The 18,418-nt window shown below is 39.3% G+C and overlaps 1 protein-coding gene across 5 annotated transcripts in view; it reads left to right on the top strand.

Annotated features, from left to right (window-relative positions):
- UTRN (utrophin) overlaps positions 1-18,418 on the top strand; it is a 609,179-nt gene that overhangs the window by 488,510 nt on the left and 102,251 nt on the right. For all 5 annotated transcript variants that reach the window (XM_029047836.2, XM_029047843.2, XM_029047848.2 and 2 more), the window contains 4 exons: positions 928-1,196; positions 6,268-6,414; positions 10,489-10,567; positions 13,669-13,729. In XM_029047836.2, coding sequence (XP_028903669.1) covers positions 928-1,196; positions 6,268-6,414; positions 10,489-10,567; positions 13,669-13,729 — 556 coding nt within the window. The remainder of the gene's footprint in view (positions 1-927; positions 1,197-6,267; positions 6,415-10,488; positions 10,568-13,668; positions 13,730-18,418) is intronic.

Raw genomic sequence — 18,418 nt, 5'->3', positions numbered from 1 at the left:
GCTGACGGTCTAAGTAGGAGGGAATAGGATTGAATTCCCATTTTGTAAATGAGGTAATGAAGCTCAGAGAAATTAAGTGACATACCCAAGGTCACACAGCAGAAAAGTTACAGATTTGGCATTAAAACCCAGGTTCTCTAATACCCAGGCCTCCACTAGACCATGCTGCTCCTCACAGACATAATAATAATAACAGTAAATCATGATAATAATAGTATTTTTTAAGCATTTACTATGTGCTAGGCACTGTACTAAGCCCTGGGGTAGATACAAGACAATTGGGTTGGACACAGTCCCTGTCCCACACATAGAACTCCCAGTCTCAATCCGCATTTTACAGATGAGGAAACTGAGGCACAGAGAAGTTAAGTGACATGTCCAAGGTTACAGAGAAGACAAGTGACGGACCCAGGATTAGAAAGCTTCTGACTTACAGGCCAATATTCTCTCCACTAACCTGAATAAGTTGCATCTACCTCAGGACAAAGAACAGTGCTTGACACATACCATGGTAATAACAATCAGGGAGGGAAAATAGGTGTTGAATCCCCACTTTACAAATGTGGAAACTGAGGCACTGGTAAGTTAAGTGACTTGCCACGGTCAACACACAGCAGGCAAGTGGTGGAGCTGAGTTGAAAACCCATTGGAAATCTTTTCCATGCCAAATGCTTTTGTTCTGAACCATTTACTTAATCTAGGCCCTCAACTGCTCCACTATTTCAGGTAGGAGCTGCTCATGCTTCTGTCTCTGTCCTGATTTGCGAGGCTTTCTTGTTGCTCCTGCCTTTTCTCTCCACATAATCTAAGTAGGTAGACCCTGACTGGACAAGTTAATGTTGGGATTGGGTCCTAACTCGGGTCACTTATGAATCAACCTTTCTCCTATCTCTCAACCAACCAAAAACAAACTCTTTCTAATTTCAGAACTGACTCCTGAAGAGAAAGCTCAGAGGATTGCCAAGACTATGCGCAAACAGTCTTCAGAAGTGAAAGGCAAGTGGGAGAGTCTAAATGCTGTCACCAGCAGTTGGCAGAAGCAAGTAGACAAGGCCCTGGAGAAACTGAAGGACCTGCAGGGTGCGATGGATGACCTTGATGCCGACATGAAAGAGGCAGAGACTGTGCGGAATGGATGGAAGCCAGTGGGAGACTTACTCATTGACTCACTGCAGGATCATATAGATAAAACCACAGTAAGCACCATCTTTTGTTGTTGTTGTTGTCAGAATACTTCAGAAATTGAGACATGTCTAACTCCAAATTCTATATTACTCACTGTTCCTCAGTATCACCGGTTATCTCTTGCCCATTTCCTGCCTCTGATCTGGAATGCTGTCCCCCATCATATCTAACAGATGAACACTCTCCCCACCTTAAAAATCTTATTAAAAGCACATCTTCTCTAGGATGCCCTGCCTGACTAAGCCTTCGTTTCCTCTTTTTCCCATTCCCTTATCCATCGTCCCTTTGCACATAGATTTGCATGCTATACTCACCCCACCCGCAGCCCCACAAGCATTTACATGCATATCTGTAATTTATTTATTTGTATTAATGTCTGTATTCTCCTCTAGATTGTAAGGTCCTTGTGAGCAGAGAATGTTCTATTATATTGTACTCTCCCAAGCACTTAGCACAGTGCTTTGCACACAGTAAGTCCTCAGTAAATTCCATCGATTTAATGTGAAACACTGTACTAAGTGCGTGGCAGAGTATAATAGAAACAAGACCCAAGTTATGTTGGTTATTATAGTATTTGTTAGCTTTTACTATGTGCTTGACTATGTATGCTGGGATAGATACCAGATAATGAGGTTGGACATAGCCCCTGTACCATGGGCTCACAGCTTAAGTAGGAGGGGGAACAGTCATTAAATCCCCTGCTCTCCATGGAATATAGTCTAATCATTTCCCCAATTTAGAGCTGTCTTTTCCATTCTCATTTCTCCTGTTCTCTTTATTGTGAAATAGACTGATGCTGTACTTAAAATCTGTGTGCTGTAGGCAGTTCACTTCACTGTCCAGAGCCTCTGGTGGTCCATCCAACAAGCCCCCCATACTCAGGAAGGGGAAGAGGAAGTCAGGAGAGTCATGAAATTATACCTTGTATGGCAGAATTCAGAGTTTAGCCAATCAGAGGGAAGGATTAGGAAGTGAGCCAGGTAGCTGGGGAAACAAATCCTCAGCCATCTAGTGCGAGAGATTGGCTTGAAGTATGAGGTTAGTAGTCACATGCCTCAGAGCACAGGAAGCTCAAGCTGTGACCCTCGATGGGTGAGCAGTTAGAATTCCCTAGAGGTTCAGGGTCTATCAGATGAGACTCTGGAAGGCTGAGGTACTTGGGAGAAATGGCAGAGTGGCTCTGGCATCTGGAGGATTCGGAGAGGTAAGAATGGAGGCTGGGCTGTCCAAAGAGAAGAGAGGAAAAGGCCAGTGACACATGAGCTCCAGGAAACCTACAGGGAACTACATAGGGTCCTGGTTGGGTGAAGTGTTAGAGCCAGGAAAAGGTTTGAATTAGAATTCTGTTTTATTATTCCCAAATTAAGAATTATATTAAATATTGTTGAGATCTGATCTTGGTGAGTGCCTGAGGTACTAATGGTCATTCCATCCCCAAGAATGGGGTGGTCAGCTAGTGTCCTTCCACCCCCATCCACTCATTTAAGGAGATGCCTATGTTTCAGAGGAATGGTGACAGCAATAGGGTGCAGATATGTGGGTACAGTGGATAGAAGTTCCCCAGCCTGATGATCTGGTCTGTTGGGACCCAACAGAAACTCCCAGGAATCTGGGCTTTCCTAAATTGGTGGGTGGGGTGGGAGGGCAGATATTTCAGCCATGTTTTAGGGCTGAGGCACTGCTACTTAAAACCTATGTGGTGTGGACAATTCACTTCACTGCCCAGAGGCTCAATTAATTCACAAAAAAAGTGGTTGTTAATACTCCTCCTCGTGTCACAGCAACAGTGAGGAAAGCCTTCCAAGAGCTAGCTCGTGTTTGCTAATTTTTTTTGTATTGTACTCTCTCAAACACTTAGTACACAGTGCTCTGCACATAGTAAGCACTCAATAAGCACCATTGATTAATTGATTGGTTGAGCTATCTTATTTTTTGACTGTTTATAATCATTTTATATACGTAGAAGGAAACTGTCTCAGCCAAGAAAAGTTACAGAAATATAGACTAACAGTTACCCCAGCGTTTAGAACAGTGCTTGGCACATAGAAAGCCCTTAACAAATACCAACATTATTATTATCATTATTTTTATTAAACAAATCTATCTGCTGAGGAATGTTTAATTGGACCATAAGCATAACAAGGGCACACCCCCCGAAGCGTGCTAGGAAATTATTGTCACAACTGTAAACTGTAAACCCGTCTTCTGCACTGTTAGCTCATTGTGGGCAGTGAATGTATCTGTTATTGTTGCATTGTACTCTCCTAAGCACTCAGTACAGTGCTTTGCATGCAATAGGCACTCAATAAATACAGTGAATGAATGAACCTGTGAAATTTTGGCAGGCAACAGAATTGAGGCCAAACTGGCATTGTTAGAATTTCCAGCCTAAATATTGCTGAGATCAAAATAGTTTGTGAAGAGCTGAAGAGTTATTTCTAGGTATTTCTTCAACCTAGTTTTATTTTGGGGAAAGTGTAGTGCATTTCAAATATATCTCACTTTACATAGCTGTTTGCAGTGGTTATTTTTTTAAAATTAAAATGACCCAATTTCAAATGCGTAGTCGTCATTGTTGAGCATCCACTTGGTGCATGCCTTAGCCTGGGCACTAGGGAAGTACAGAATAAAGAAATGGCACATTTTCTGCTCACAAGTAGCTGACACACTCTAAGAGGGGAGACAAATACAAAACTAGAAGGCTAATAATTATTATTGTGGTATATGTTAAGTGCTTACAATGTGCCAGGCACTGAACTCTGCGCTGAGGTGGATACAAGGACATCAAGTCAGACAGAGTCCCTGTCCCCTGTGGGGCTCACAGTCTCAAACTGAGGCACAGAGAAGTGAAGTGACTTGTCCAAGGTCACACAGTAGATGTGGTGCAGCCAGGATTAGAACCCATAACCTTCTGACTCCCAGGCCCTTGCTCTACCTACTGTGCCAGCTGCTTCTCATTTTCTTCCTACATTCAATCTGTGTCTTCCTATGTGCCCAGCACTCATCATTCTGGTAGAAGCCCTCATCCATTCACCAAATCATCTGTCCCACTTTCTTGATACTGTCATTAAAGGCTTAGGATTAGTGAAGAAGAGTATTTAGAAGACAAGAAAGGGTCATATAGTAGAATGGGTGGGTTAATCTTGGAATGCTTCCTGGAGGAGGAGTCCATTAGCTGTGATTTCCAGGAGAAAAGGGAACTAGCCTAGCAGTAGGAGAGAGGAGGTTGCATGCTAAATATTGTCTCGCAAAAACATCTCTGCTGACTAGGTGATTAAGTGGATTAAATTAGGTCCCCTAGGGATGCAAAAATGCTTTCTACCTGCTGATCAGAAATTTTTGGGTTTTGGGTGATTGTTTTTTAAGAGGGCATTGCTATACGGTATATGGGAAGAGGAAATTGTACATTGCAGCCAATTATATCCACCTTCTTGTGCTTCTACCATAATATGTCTAATGTTAAAGATTATAGATATGAGCATCTCTTTGTTTTGGAGTTAAGATGCAAATTACTGGGGTTTTCTTTTGTGAAATGAATAAAGATTTTCATTCCTGCATAAAGCAAACAAACCTTCTGGTTTCAGGAGAACTAACTGGTCACTTTCTAGCAGCCATAACCCGGAACTCTACTCTTGCCATTAAGTGGGTCTTTTGTTACTTTTACTGAGTAGGAAAGATTTCAGGGAAAGTTGGATAATTGGATTGTCCAAGAAGGCTTCTCCTTTTCCAATTGCTTTGACTTGTTTTAATAATATTTAGCAGCAGTCTGTGCAGGATCAACCAATTACTTTTATCTGCTTACAGCTGCAGAGGATATGGAGCATCATTTCAATTACAAGTATAATAGGTTTAATTTTGAACTAATTCTTTTTACTGGGTTTAATTGGGCTCATAGCCTTTTTTATTTAGTAACATACATTTAATTGTACAGAGCAATCTACATTAAATGGCTCCTTTTTCTTAAAAGATTAATTACTCTGTAGTTCAGAGAAATTTTCTTGATGTTTTTGTTTAAATGGAAGTTTTCAACAACAGCTAATTAGGGGAACACTGGCCACTTTTAAGAAATGATTAATGTTCCACCTGTAATACTTCTAAAACATGTAGCTTTTATTCTACTTACATGTAGCATGTATCATCAGAGCAGCCTTTGATAGTGCAGTGATGAGCCAACCACTGAGTGTTCATGATGCTGTTTTCCATCCTTCTATTCATTCAATATGAAATTAAATTGAGTTGAAGTCCTTCTTTTCCCCAGGCCTTCAGATTTCCCATCTATTCCAACATTTGTTCAATTCATGTCACAAGGGTATTTCGTTGTAATCCATTATCAATTTAGAATTCTAATAACAGTGAGCATGTGGTGTGTGCATGGCTAGAAATGGAAGGATAGAGCAGCAGTAGAGAGCATTTATATTACAGGTGCTTTATTTCTAAAGACCTATTGAAACACAGTAGCGTTCCCAGTTTAAAATGTGCCAAGCACAAATCTATTTCTCATGTAGCTTTGTTAGCCTCGATATAAGCAGCATACTTTCAGGAAAATAGATTGACTATGTAAGGCAGACAACTTAAAAGCAGATCTGATGATTCAGTTAAGTGGCTTCTTAAAGACAGACGAAGAAGAGAAGAAAGCAAGGCACTTTATAAGAGATGGCAAATATAGGAGAATGTGGCCAAAGAGTATATGAGAAAGGTAGTTTGGAAGAACTCAGGATGAGAAATTAGGAGAGAGCTGAAGGGATTGGTATGAGTTATGTAAAATTTAAAGGAAAGCAATGAATGATTATATAGAATTAAACAGAAAGCCTGTACTATTGGGATGAATATGTTAATAAAAATAAGAGTTAATTAAGATGAGCTAAAATGAATAGCATAAGATTTTTTGTTGTTGTTGTGAGTGGTTTGAAAAACATCCTCAGTTAAAGAAAAACTAAGTTACTAAATTAAATGAGACTGTTTTTCATGGATCACCCTTTTATTATCTTTCAACTAAACTTTTTTCTTTTTCAAGGAAGAGTGTGGCATTCACTTGACTCTATTCAAGTAATGTATAACATATTTATGTCCTTTTACTTCCAGGCCTTCAGAGAAGAGATTGCACCCATCAGTTTAAAGGTTAAAACAGTGAATGATTTATCAAGTCAGCTTTCTCCACTTGACCTCCACCCATCCTTAAAGATGTCTCGACAACTAGATGATCTTAATATGCGTTGGAAACTTCTGCAGGTACAAACTCATTCCCATTTTTTTGAGAAGTATTCTGCAGACTTTTTTTCACAATTTTCCGTAAACAATTTTTGACCTTTTGTTTCTCTTTCTGCATCAGTGATTGTGTTTAGTAATGCTGGCAGAATATAACGAAATGCATCTTCTTTCTTTCTCTCTATTTCAGTAGTCATTTTTAGCCCATTTGGAAACTACATCCATCTAAGGAGATAGGACCATTACATTTTTTGGCATTCTATTTGTTTGATAGTCTCTTGTTTGTAATTTGTTGCAAATTACCAGTAATGGAATAAATCACAGTAATTGAAACCTTTTAAATCTAGCAGAAACATTTCTAGAACAATGACTCAAATGAGTCACTGCACCCTGGTTTTGCAGGCCCCACTCTGTTTTTTCTGTACTTCCCTGTCCTCTGGAAGAATATAAAATCTGTATAACTAACTTTCCTCTGAGATTTTTGCCTTAGAATCCTAGGCCTTTAGCTGGACGGTTCTCCTCATAGTCTCCCCATATCCTCTCTCTCTCTCTCACTTCCTCATATTCACTTCTAGTCCCAGCCTCCTTTATCCTTCCAATCGGTTAATCAAAAGAGTAATAATATTTATTGAGAGCTGACTCTCTTCAGAAGAAGGATACTAGGTACTTGGAAGAGTACAGTGCAGTTAGTAGACATTATCCCTGCTTGTCTTTAAGGAATTTACAATCTAGTGGGGTAGACTGATATTAAAATAAATTACAGGTAGCAACTAAGTATAAATCAATCATATTTGTTGAGTGCTTACTGTTTGCAGAGCACTTGGGAGAGTACAATATAAAGAGATGTATGTAAGGCCTGTAGGGGAAGGGGCAGGTGAATATCCAAGTGATTAGGAGATAAAGTCTAGGTGACCCAGTAGGCAGAGAAAGAGTAGGGGAGATGAGTCAGGGAAGACTTCTTAAGAGAGATGTGATTTTTGGTAGGTGTTCTTTCCCTGACCAGTTTGGTTGCTGCTTCTATCCCTGCTGCTATTCAGAATTGGAAAGATAAAATCTGGCCCTCCTGGGCACTGGTAGTTCCTAATATTCCCTACAGAGCAGAAGTTTGGAGACCTCTGGGGAGCTGCAAGCAGCTAACCCAACAAGTGATTTGTAAGGACTGCCAGCTTATGGACCAGACAGGTACTAGAAATGTGGGGTCTCCAAAGGCAAAAATGGCTGGAAGAGAGATCATAAGCCCCCCACCCAAAAAAAAAAAAGAATTGAAATTTTCCCTTTTGCATTTGAACCTCCAAATTGTTCCTTTATAAATAAATGCTATAATTAGAAAACTGTTAAAAGTGTGTGGTAAATTCAAGAAAATTTGTAAGCTAAATAAGAATAATTTTTAGGGTCAGTCATGTGTGTTCAATGATTTTGAACTTACAACTAATCACGCCCTCATCCAGTGAATAAAATAGTGATGCATGCTTTTTTCCCTTCTTTATTTCCCTAATCCTTTGCCTTTGTGGCTATTCCTTTTGTTCCACTTAGATTTCCTTCTCATTCCATTTTTATCATCTCCAAGATAAGCAGCCAGGGAACACACAACACTTGAAAGACATAATTTACTCTGTCAGTCTTATCTCTGATCCTGGAATAAGCACATCTCAGAGAGAAGCTGCAGACTGGTTAGGTTAGGGAAGTCTATCTGGGGAGACAAAGTTGTTAAGATTTTGAAAACATCTTTCCTTTTTTGGTCTCTCACGTAATGTGCAGTGTTTGAATCAGAAGCAGCGTGGCTCACTGGAAAGAGCCCGGGCTTGGGAGTCAGAGGTCATGGGTTCGAAACCCGACTCTGCCCTTGTCAGCTGTGTGACTGTGGGCAAGTCCCTTCACTTCTCTGGGCCTCAGTTCCCTCATGTGTAAAATGGGGATGAAGACTGTGAGCCTCACGTGGGACAACCTCATTCCCCTGTATCTACCCCAACGCTTGGAACAGTGCTCTGCGTGAAGTAAGCGCTTAAGAAATTTTTTGAGTGCTTACTGTGTGTACAGTAATACAGTAATACAGTACTGTATTAGGTGCTTGAAAGAGTACATTATAGCAGAGTTGGTAGATACACTCCCTTTCCACAATGAGCTTACAGTCTAGACAAGGACTATTTCTTTTGTTCTTAGAACTAAGAAATAAGCAACTAAACTTCTGTGGCACTTATGATTATAATTTAATATGCCAATTTGAAAAAAAGGTGCCTCATCCAGTGAGGCACTGAAGCATGTACTCTCTAGTTGCTCTGTCTTCTGAAGGCAGCCACAAAACTGATATAGTAAGTGAAACTAACTGACTAAAAACATGTAGACCAAATACATGGGGAGAAAGAAAGTGAAAGTGTCAATTGGATTTCTTTGTCCCTGGGCAATTGTTATTGATTTGCATTGGTTACATAGTACAGTGCCTTCCTGCATTTTCAAAGCAGAAAATGCTAGTGAGCTGAAAGGCAGAGGGCCTGGGTTATAATTCTGGTTCTTCCACTTGCTGTTGTGTGAATTGGAGCAAGTTACTTAACTTCATTGTGCTTCAGTTTCCTCATCTGTAAAATAGGACTTGATATCTGTTCAATCAATTAGTGGTATTTATTGAGCGTTTACTGTGTTCAGGACACTTGGGAAAAAGCAGTACATTAGAATTGGTAGACACAATCCTTGCCCACATAAACCTTACAGTCTACAGGAAGTGACAGTCATTAAAGTAAATTACAGAGAGGAAAAATCAATCAATCGATGGTATTTGTTGAGTGCTTACTTTGTGCAGAGCTCCATACTTAGTGCTTGGGAGAGTACAGTTCAACAGAGTTGGTAGATACTTTCCCTGCCCAAAATGAGCTTACAGTCTAGAGCGGGATACAGTAATATAAATAATAGTTTACAAATTTGTATTATCATTATTATAATGATAATAAAAAGTGGCTGAAAAGAGGCTGAAAAAGTGTCCTAAAATTTATCTGGGGAACAAAAAGCAATCAAAACCTCAAATAGCAAATGTAACAGGCATTTTTTTAACCTGATTTTCACAATCTTTCTATTTTATAAAGTGGAAAGGGATTCTTCTTTGTGCAGTGTTTTCTAAACCAATCTTGCATTTGGCATTAAATCTCACTTCTGTTGTCTTTGAAAAAAGAGGCTAGAATCCCAATGAGCACACTTTATATTTAGGGGTTACATCACACTGGCAGATTACTCTTAGTTAAGCTACTTTAGTCAGTATTTTTTCCAGCTTCAACAGACATCTTCTAAGTGGGTTTCGGTTCAGATGATTGAATTTTCAACATATAATATCCTGTATTTAGTCGTGTTTCTTTGGGTGTCTCCTCCCTGCATTGAACTAGAGGCCCATGGTGACCTTTTGCTCTTCTGCATCCTTCCTTCATAGAACCTGGCCTGTAAACCAGATGAGAACCCAGGTTACTAACCTGGGGAAGCAGCATGGCTGGGGAAGCAGCATGGCTCAGTGGAAAGAGCCTGGGCTTCGGAGTCAGAGGTCATGGGTTCGACTCCCGGCTCTGCCATTTGTCAGCTGTGTGACTGTGGGCAAGTCACTTAACTTCTCTGTGCCTCAGTTACCTCATCTGTAAAATGGGGATTAACTGTGAGCCTCATGTGGGACAACCTGATTACCCTGTATCTACCCCGGTGCTTAGAACATTATTAAACATTATTATTATTATTAACCTCATAGGTCACTCCTTAACCTAACCCATTTCATCTAATAACTTCCTAATGGCTAAAAGTAGCTAAATTTCCTCCCAAATGATATGGCAGAATTTGTGCTATTTTTGGGACGGAGCTGAGTTATAATGGAAGCAAATCAGACAGAACCTAGCAATAAGAAAGAGGCAGTGATGTCATATTTTTATGGTACTTGGTGTAATCTCATATTTGTACTTTTAATGAAGAAAAGCATGTGTTTAGAAGAAATTGTCTTTAATTGTCACACTGATTAAGTGTGAATAGCCATTGTGAATTTTTCCTATAATAGAAATTGAATTGAAAAACTTGCTTGAAAAAGTCCACAATTTAAAACGATTATTTTACTATTGAATTATTGTGCTTTCCTAGGTTTCCGTGGAAGATCGCCTTAAGCAGCTACAGGAAGCACATAGAGATTTTGGACCTTCTTCTCAGCACTTTCTCTCCAGTAAGTTCAAAAAAAAAAGTGTTCAAACTGATAAATAAAATTTGCTAGTTCAGTTTATCTCATATGAGGGAATAAGATTCCTCCCGGGCCTTCAACCACTTACCCGGATAAGTTAGGTGCTTTTTTTAATAGTAGATAAGTGACAGATTGGGATTAGAACCCATGACCTTCTAATTACCAGACCCGTACTTTTATCCATTAGGCCACACTGCTTCTCATTTGGATCTGTATCATTTAGGCACTTGATATCCACCACACCCTTAGCCTCAAAGCACTTGTGTACATATCTGCAATTTATTTTAATGTCTTGTCTCACCCATTAGACTGTTAAGCTTTTTGTGGGCAGAGAACATGGCCTGAGCAAATCAAGTTTCATCCTAAAATTTTGCCAGAGATGGGCAATTAAAAATGTTTATATAATTAATATCCTCTGGCTTTCACTCCATTCCACTTTTTCTAAATTCCCCTTCAAACCTTTATTTCCTTCTCACCTTCAACATTGCATGTCCTTCCTGAATGAAATCTTGATAACTTCCTGTTATGAGACACATATTAGGAAAGGCATACTTTTTACCCTATCCTAGCTCTTAAATATTCTTAAAATATGTGCCCCCATTCCTTCCTTATTGTTTGAATAGTATAGATTATATACTTTATTTAGGGATAGATTGGAAAGGGGTTGACCTGCCATGCGTTTGGGTCAGTAGCTTAAACTCTGCTTCTGGTGCTTTTTGCTTAAAAGTAGAATGATAACACAAATTTATCCACCATGTTCTTAGGAAATATTAAAAACAATAAATGACTTAGTTAAGTAAAGCTTAAATCACTAGCTGGAAGTGTAATTATAGTTACTGTAATTCATTCAGTCTTATTTATTGATCGCTTACTGTGTGCAAAGCACTGTACCAAGTGCTTTGGAGAGTACAATACTACAACAGACACAGTCCTTGACCCCAAGAACCTCTGTGGTAAAGAGATGACCTCTTTAAGACTTTCATTCTGTTTTTCTCTCCGTCCCCTTTAACTACTTTCTGAAATGCTTCAATAGTTTTGCAGACTAATTCATAAAAATCTATTTTATAATCAGTTTAAATAAACTAAATATGTGTGGTTTGTGATGGGGCAACCTCTATTTTTATTCTAATACTGGTTAATCCACTTGAGTATAATAATAATAATGAAAAACTTGTGGGTTGTCTCAAAACTGATGAATAACATGTGGACGATGTTTTGGAATTACATGTTTGGACTTCATGGACCACCACTGAACCTAGAATGTACAATATTTCTATTTCAATAAAATTTGAGTATTGACCTGTAAAAAATAAAACTTGTTAGGGATAAATCATCATTCGTATCAATCAATCAATCATTTGTATTTACTGATTGCTTACTAAATGCAGAGCACAGTACTAAGTGTCTGGATGGCTACAGTACAACAGAATTGGTAGACATGTTCCCTGTCCACAATGAGCTTATAGTGTAGAGTGGGAGACAGCCATTAATATAAAGAATTTACAGATCTACACATAAGTACTGTAAGGCCAAGGGTGAGGTGAATGCAAAGCATCCAAAGGGTAGTGATAATAATGATAATAATGGTGGTGTTGGTTAAGTGCTTACTATGTGCCAAGCACTGTTGTAAGCGCTGGGGTAGATATAAGGTAATCAGGGTTTCCCACGTGGGGCTTACAGTCATAATCTCCATTTTACAGATCAGGTAACTGAGGCACAAAGAAGTTGTGACGTACCCAAAGTCACACAGCTGATAAGTGGCGGAGCCAGGATTAGAACTCACTACCTCTGACTCCCAGGCCCGTGCTCTTTCCACTAATCTGATCCAAGTGCATAGGTGACACAAACATTAATAAGGCTTTGAAGGTGGGCAGAGCCTGCCTTTTCTTTGTATTTCATTTTTTCTTGTTTTTTCCCAGTTCATTTGGGTTCATAAACTTCCTTGTGTTATTTAAGCTGATTACCAAAGAGAGAGGTAGAAATTGTTGAAGGTGTTTCGGTGAGGAGAGACTGAAGGTGGGGTGGTAAATGCTTACTACAGAACTCTGAGAAGCAGCATGGCGAAGTGGGGAGAGCCCGAGCCTGGGATTCTGAAGGTCATGGGTTCTAATTCCAGCTCTTGATCTGTCTGTTCTGTGACCTTGGGCAAGACACTTCACTTCTCTGAGTTTAGTTCCTTCATATGGATAATGGGGATTGAGAATGTGAGCCCCACATGGGACAGGGACTATGGTCCAAACCAACTGGCTTGTATCCACCCCAGCACTTAATACAGTATCTGGCATATAGTAAGCGTTTAACAATTGCCATCATCATTATTAACTCTGAACATAGTAAGTAGTCAGTAAATACCATTGATTGATGGATTGCTTGATTGGTATTGTAAAATGCACATCATGTGGCTCTGACAATTAATTTGAGGTAGATAATTTTTAAAAACTGTGGGAAGGCCCCGTTCCATTATCTTGGTCTGACAAAACCCCTTTAAAGGAAACAAATGACATATAACTCTACCCAAATAAAATGTAAATCCAAGCTGTAATTTTTACTATCAACCATTTTCATCTCTAAAATGTAGACACAGCTCTTCAGTAAGAAAGGTATTTGCATGCAACTTTGAACAATATGGAGCAAAAGCACAAGACCCAGTTAGTATTATCTTCCTTGGATTATTACAACTCTCTACTCTTCAGTTCAGTTTTCACACCTTATAGTTACATCATTCAGTTTGTCCAATGTGGACTGAGTTAAAAACTCATAGCAAGGTTCAGAGGTGGGAATAAGATAAATTTAGTTGTTTTTCCCCTCCTCTCACCTCCAACCAAATTAGTTATCCAGCCAGTTTGCTCTCCCTTCCCCAAGAGAGTGATGGAGAACTTGCTCTACCAAAACTTTTGCTGTGCCGTAAAGGTTAACACTACCCTGATGGAGTATTGTTTTTTTGCCACCTAATTTTGTATACTTGAGAAATCTACCTGGAAAATTATCGTCTTTATTGCTTCACTTACTTTACCTGCTACAGCTATTCTGAGAAATGCTGCTCATAGTTTTTAAGATCTAACCACCTATGGAATTTGTTTCCACAGCTTCTGTCCAGCTTCCATGGCAGAGATCGGTTTCACATAACAAAGTGCCCTATTATATCAAGTAAGTAGATATTAGTCTTCTTTAATCATTTCAGTAGACTGAAGGAACCTAGCTCCAGTGAACTTTAAGTTATTTAATATTTGAAGAAACAGTGGAAGTATTGCTCTTAAAATGAAACCTTTTGTGTGTCCTCATGGAAAGAATACCACACTGCTGTATGTAAACTAACATGTATTTCGTGCCAGTCAAAACCCCCTATTTTTTCCCAAAATTCAGCAGGCAGGGTGCTTGGGCTACTCTTGCCTTCTGATTCTAAAGAGAAGCAAGATGAAAATGTTAATGATTTAATGTGTTATGGAAGAAGCTTTAAATAATTTAACCAAAGAGATTTGTTTAGGCATTTTGGTCTCTAGAGTTATTTTAATTTCAAGCACTTTCTCTTTGATTACATTATTAATCCAGAGGTACACATTACTTGCAGTCATACATTTCCTAAGTTATAGAATTGATTGAATCTGGAAGAATGAATGTGAAAGACACAGGCTATTGCTACCATGTTTGGAAAAATTATTTATTGTAATTTACTCTTTTTCTTGTAAGCTTGAAGGTCAGAGAGACATGTTATAACCACTTAAAATGGTGCTAAGGAATAATTAGTATATTGAAATGTAGCTGTATTTTATCATTTTATCGTTTTCATTCTGCCTTTCGGGGAATGAATATGAATAATACATAGACATCTGTGAGTTTAATACAGCCATGATTTGTTTTAGAGGAAAAAAGCTTGGGGATTAAATTATTTAAATTTCTTGTTTCCTCTTTTATATTTCTAAGTATATGCCATGATATTTATTCTTAGTCATTTTTGAAAAATAAAAAAATATTTTGAACTAGTTCTTGATACTTATTACATCGTTCTAGGAATGATGTCTAGTGGTGAATGTGTCTCCCAAGTTATAGTCACGAAATCAGGTTTTTTTGTTTGTTTTGTTTTTAATGGCACTTTTTAAGTACTTACTATATGCCAGGCACTCAACTAAGTGCTGGGAAAGATTCAAGAAAAATCAGTTTGGACACAGTTCCTGTCCCACATGGGGCACACAGTCTAAGTATCTGGGAGAATGGGTATTGAATTCTCATTTTAACAGAAGCAATTACCAAAACTTAGAAAAGTTAAGTGATTTCCCCAAGGTCACACAGAAGGCAAGTCATGGAGCCAGGACTTGAATGCCGGTCCTCTGACTCCCAGGCCATGCTTGCTTCTTATTCTTAGTTCTTTATTAAGTATAGATTCCTCTACGTCTGTTAATCGAGGAGGAGCAGAGCTAATAGCAGTGATTATATGTCTGTTTGTGCTTGATGAAAAGTAAAGGGAAAGCTGATTAGCAAGAGCAGAGGAATTGGTAGGCCAGAATTAGGAATTGAAAACTCTAGAGCAAGAGTTCCGGCCACCGTCACCTGGGTTGGATGGTGGGAGGCGCTGGTGGCTCTCAGGGAGACTGGGAAACGGAAAGGAGCTGAGGGTGCAGCTGTTTTGGACGGGGCTGCTGTAGTCTTATTGAGGTGCTTATTCTGGAACAGAAACCGAACCAGAGTCTTAGCCTAGACTGGATCAAGTGGTGACAAGATGGGTGAACAGCAGCCGAGCTGCGGGGTGGCTATCATAAGTAGGTGAGAAGTAGGAACAAGGATAGGAACAGCACCGAGCTAAATTAGGGACCGAAGAACATGACAGGTGGAACCAAAACATTTGAGAATCCAGGCACAAGAGGAAGGAGTCAGAGTCTGGGAGAATCAGGAAATAGCTAAACTGGATAATAGAAGAGGTCGAGACAGAGGATATGCTACAGATACAGTCTGTAATGCTTGCCTCAATTCATCCCGCTGCCCTCCCCACCTACTGAGGGGAGGAGCTTTTGCAGGCTTGGTTGGGGATACAGTAGAAGGCTGCTGAAGAGAAACTGTGGAGTTCTAGGCTGAGAAGCCAAGAGGGTTTGCGGAGAGATTGTTGGGGAACAGAAGGTGATTCAGGAAAATGTGTTTGTCCCGTCTTGGTCCTTTAATGTTTTCTGTGTGGCTTGTCCTCAGCTGGGCTAAGAAAGAGATGGGTCTGGTTGTGATAAGGTTAAGATCCTCTTGTCGTCTTAAAGCTAGATGGAGCTTGGGGAGAGTGTCACTGCCTTCAAGATGGAGGCAGCAGCTGCTATTGCAGCAACCTCCTGCTCCTGCTGTTATTTTGCTACACTAGTAGTAGTAGAGTTGTAGTAGTGTGGTGTAGTGAGAAATAGCATGGCATAGTAGATAGAGCATGGGCCTGGGAGGTCATGGGTTCTAATCCTGCCTCCGCCACCTTTCTGCTTTGTGACCTTGGGAAAGTTACTTCACTTCTCTTTGTCTCAGTTACCTCATCTGTAAAATGGGAAACGAGACTGTGAGATCCACGTGGGACAGGGACTGTGTCCAACCCAATTTGCTTGTATCTAGCTCTTAGTACAGTCCCTGGCACAGAGTAAGCACTAAACTAATACCATCGTTATTATTGTAGTAGTAGAAATAGCAACAGTATTTGGGGGGCACCCATTTGGTGTAGTATCTTGTTCTAGGGTCTTAGAAAGTACAAAATAAAAAAGTAACCCATTCCTGTCCCGGGATCATTGAAGAAAAGCCTTAATTTCCAGGAAAACTATCCTGGCAGCCAACTATCTTGGCTATAATTATGAGCGCTACACTTTGTAAGAAGCAGCACAGAAAGGATACAGTATCCTCAGTCCTGTATCCATGCCGTCCTTTGACTGCTTTTAATATTAAACCTCTACCTTGCTCCAATTTACCTGTTGGTCATATTTGCATGTCTACTGATGGCCTCTTGAATGGGATTTAGTTGGTTAAGTAAGTATCTGCCTAGGAGCATAGTGTGGTACCAGAATTAATTTAAAATGTTACACTTGTAGTTTTATTAAAAAACAAAAATTGGGTAGTTATTCAGTTTGGTCACAAGGAAGAATTTCTTAACATATAAGAGATAATGAAAGGGAATTTCTTACGTTATCTTTGTCTATAATAATAAAAAAATCATATGATTTGTTTTCCCAGGAGGTCTGATACTCCTTGAATGCAAAGTATTGTTTCCCTGTCATATGCTGAATCATTTTTATTTTCTCTTTGGTGATACAGTACCTCTTCCAGTTTATCAGCAACAAATATTCACTGAAATTTTGAATTTACCTAGTACAGTATTTGATATTTTATATAGAGAGAAGTATGTATCTGTTTATAGTTTTGTAGTTTATACATTTTGAGATAGCTTGATGAGCAATTTGGGAAAATAAATAGAACCTTTGACAGCTACTTTGTCTACTATTTAACTATAATTGGGGTTTTTTGCTGCTAATTATAGTTTTTAACATCTGTCTTATTTTGCATAATGGTAAGTTAAATTATTATTTCCAATGTGACATAGTGATAGAGTGACTTAAGGGCTTATCTCACGCCCAAGGTGGCATGAAATTAAGAATTGAGAGGGAATTTTTGAAAATAAGCTCCTACAAACCATTTTGAAGCCTTTTCTTACTAAGCTCTCATTTCCTTTTCTCCCACTCCCTCCTTTGTTACCCTTGCACTAACAATAATAATAATAATAATTGTGGTATTTGTTACGCGCTTACTGTGTGCCAAACACTCTTTTAAGCACCGGGGTCAATACAAGGTAATCAGGTTGTCCCACGTAGGGCTCATAGTCTTAATCCCCATTATACAGATGAGGTAACTGAGGCACAGAGAAGTTAAGTGACTTGCCCAAGATCACACAGCAGACAAGTGGTAGAGCTGAGATTAGAACCCATGACCTCTGACTTCCAAGCCTGGGCTCTTTCCACTGAGCCACGCTGCTTCCCCCACTAGTATTCACACCATTTATTCACCCTTCCCTCATCCCAATAGCACTTATGTACATACCTGTAATTTATGTTTGTCTTCCCCTGTAGTCTGAAAACTCTGTGTGGGCAGGGAACATTCCTCGCAACTCTGTTATATTGTACTTTCCCAAATGCTTAGTACAGTGTTCTACACACAGTAAGCACTCAATAAATATGATTAATTGACTGATTAAAGGACAAGAGTAGGATTATTTGTCATAGATAAGAATCAACGTGAATAGTGGTGAGGGCACTGGGCAAGGTGCTATGGAAAACAATAATTACTATATGCATTCAGTCACATTTATTGAGCACTTACTGTGTGCAGAGCACTGTACTAAGCGCTTGGAATGTACAATTCATCAACAGATAGAGACAATCCCTGCCCAACAACAAGTGGTACGTATTGAAACAACAGCATTAGTCTTCAATTTGATTATAGTTTTTCAGAGTGACTTCATGTAATGTTAGTGACTTTTACTCGGGGAATAGGACGAGGGAAACAACGTGGCCTAGTGGAAAGAGCACAGGCCTAGGAATCAGAGAACCTGGATTCTAATCTGCGCCTCCACTTGTCTGCTGTGTGACCTTAGGCAAGTCATCTAACTTCTTTTTGCCTCAGTTTCCTAAACTGTAAAATGGGGATTCATTATTTGTTCCTTCTCCTACTTAGACTCTGAGCCCCATTTGGGACAAAGATTGTATCCAATCTGATTGTCTTGTGTAATAATAATAATAATAATAATAATTGTGGTTACTATATGCCACGCACTATACTAAGTGCTGGGTTGGATACAAGCAAATCAGGTTGGGCAGTTTCTTTCCCATATGGGGC

This window comes from Ornithorhynchus anatinus, chromosome 2 (assembly GCF_004115215.2).
Source record: "Ornithorhynchus anatinus isolate Pmale09 chromosome 2, mOrnAna1.pri.v4, whole genome shotgun sequence".
In the NCBI taxonomy this organism is placed as follows: domain Eukaryota; kingdom Metazoa; phylum Chordata; class Mammalia; order Monotremata; family Ornithorhynchidae; genus Ornithorhynchus; species Ornithorhynchus anatinus.
Note: the sequence above shows the minus strand (reverse complement) of the source record. Positions and strands in the feature narration are given on the sequence as shown.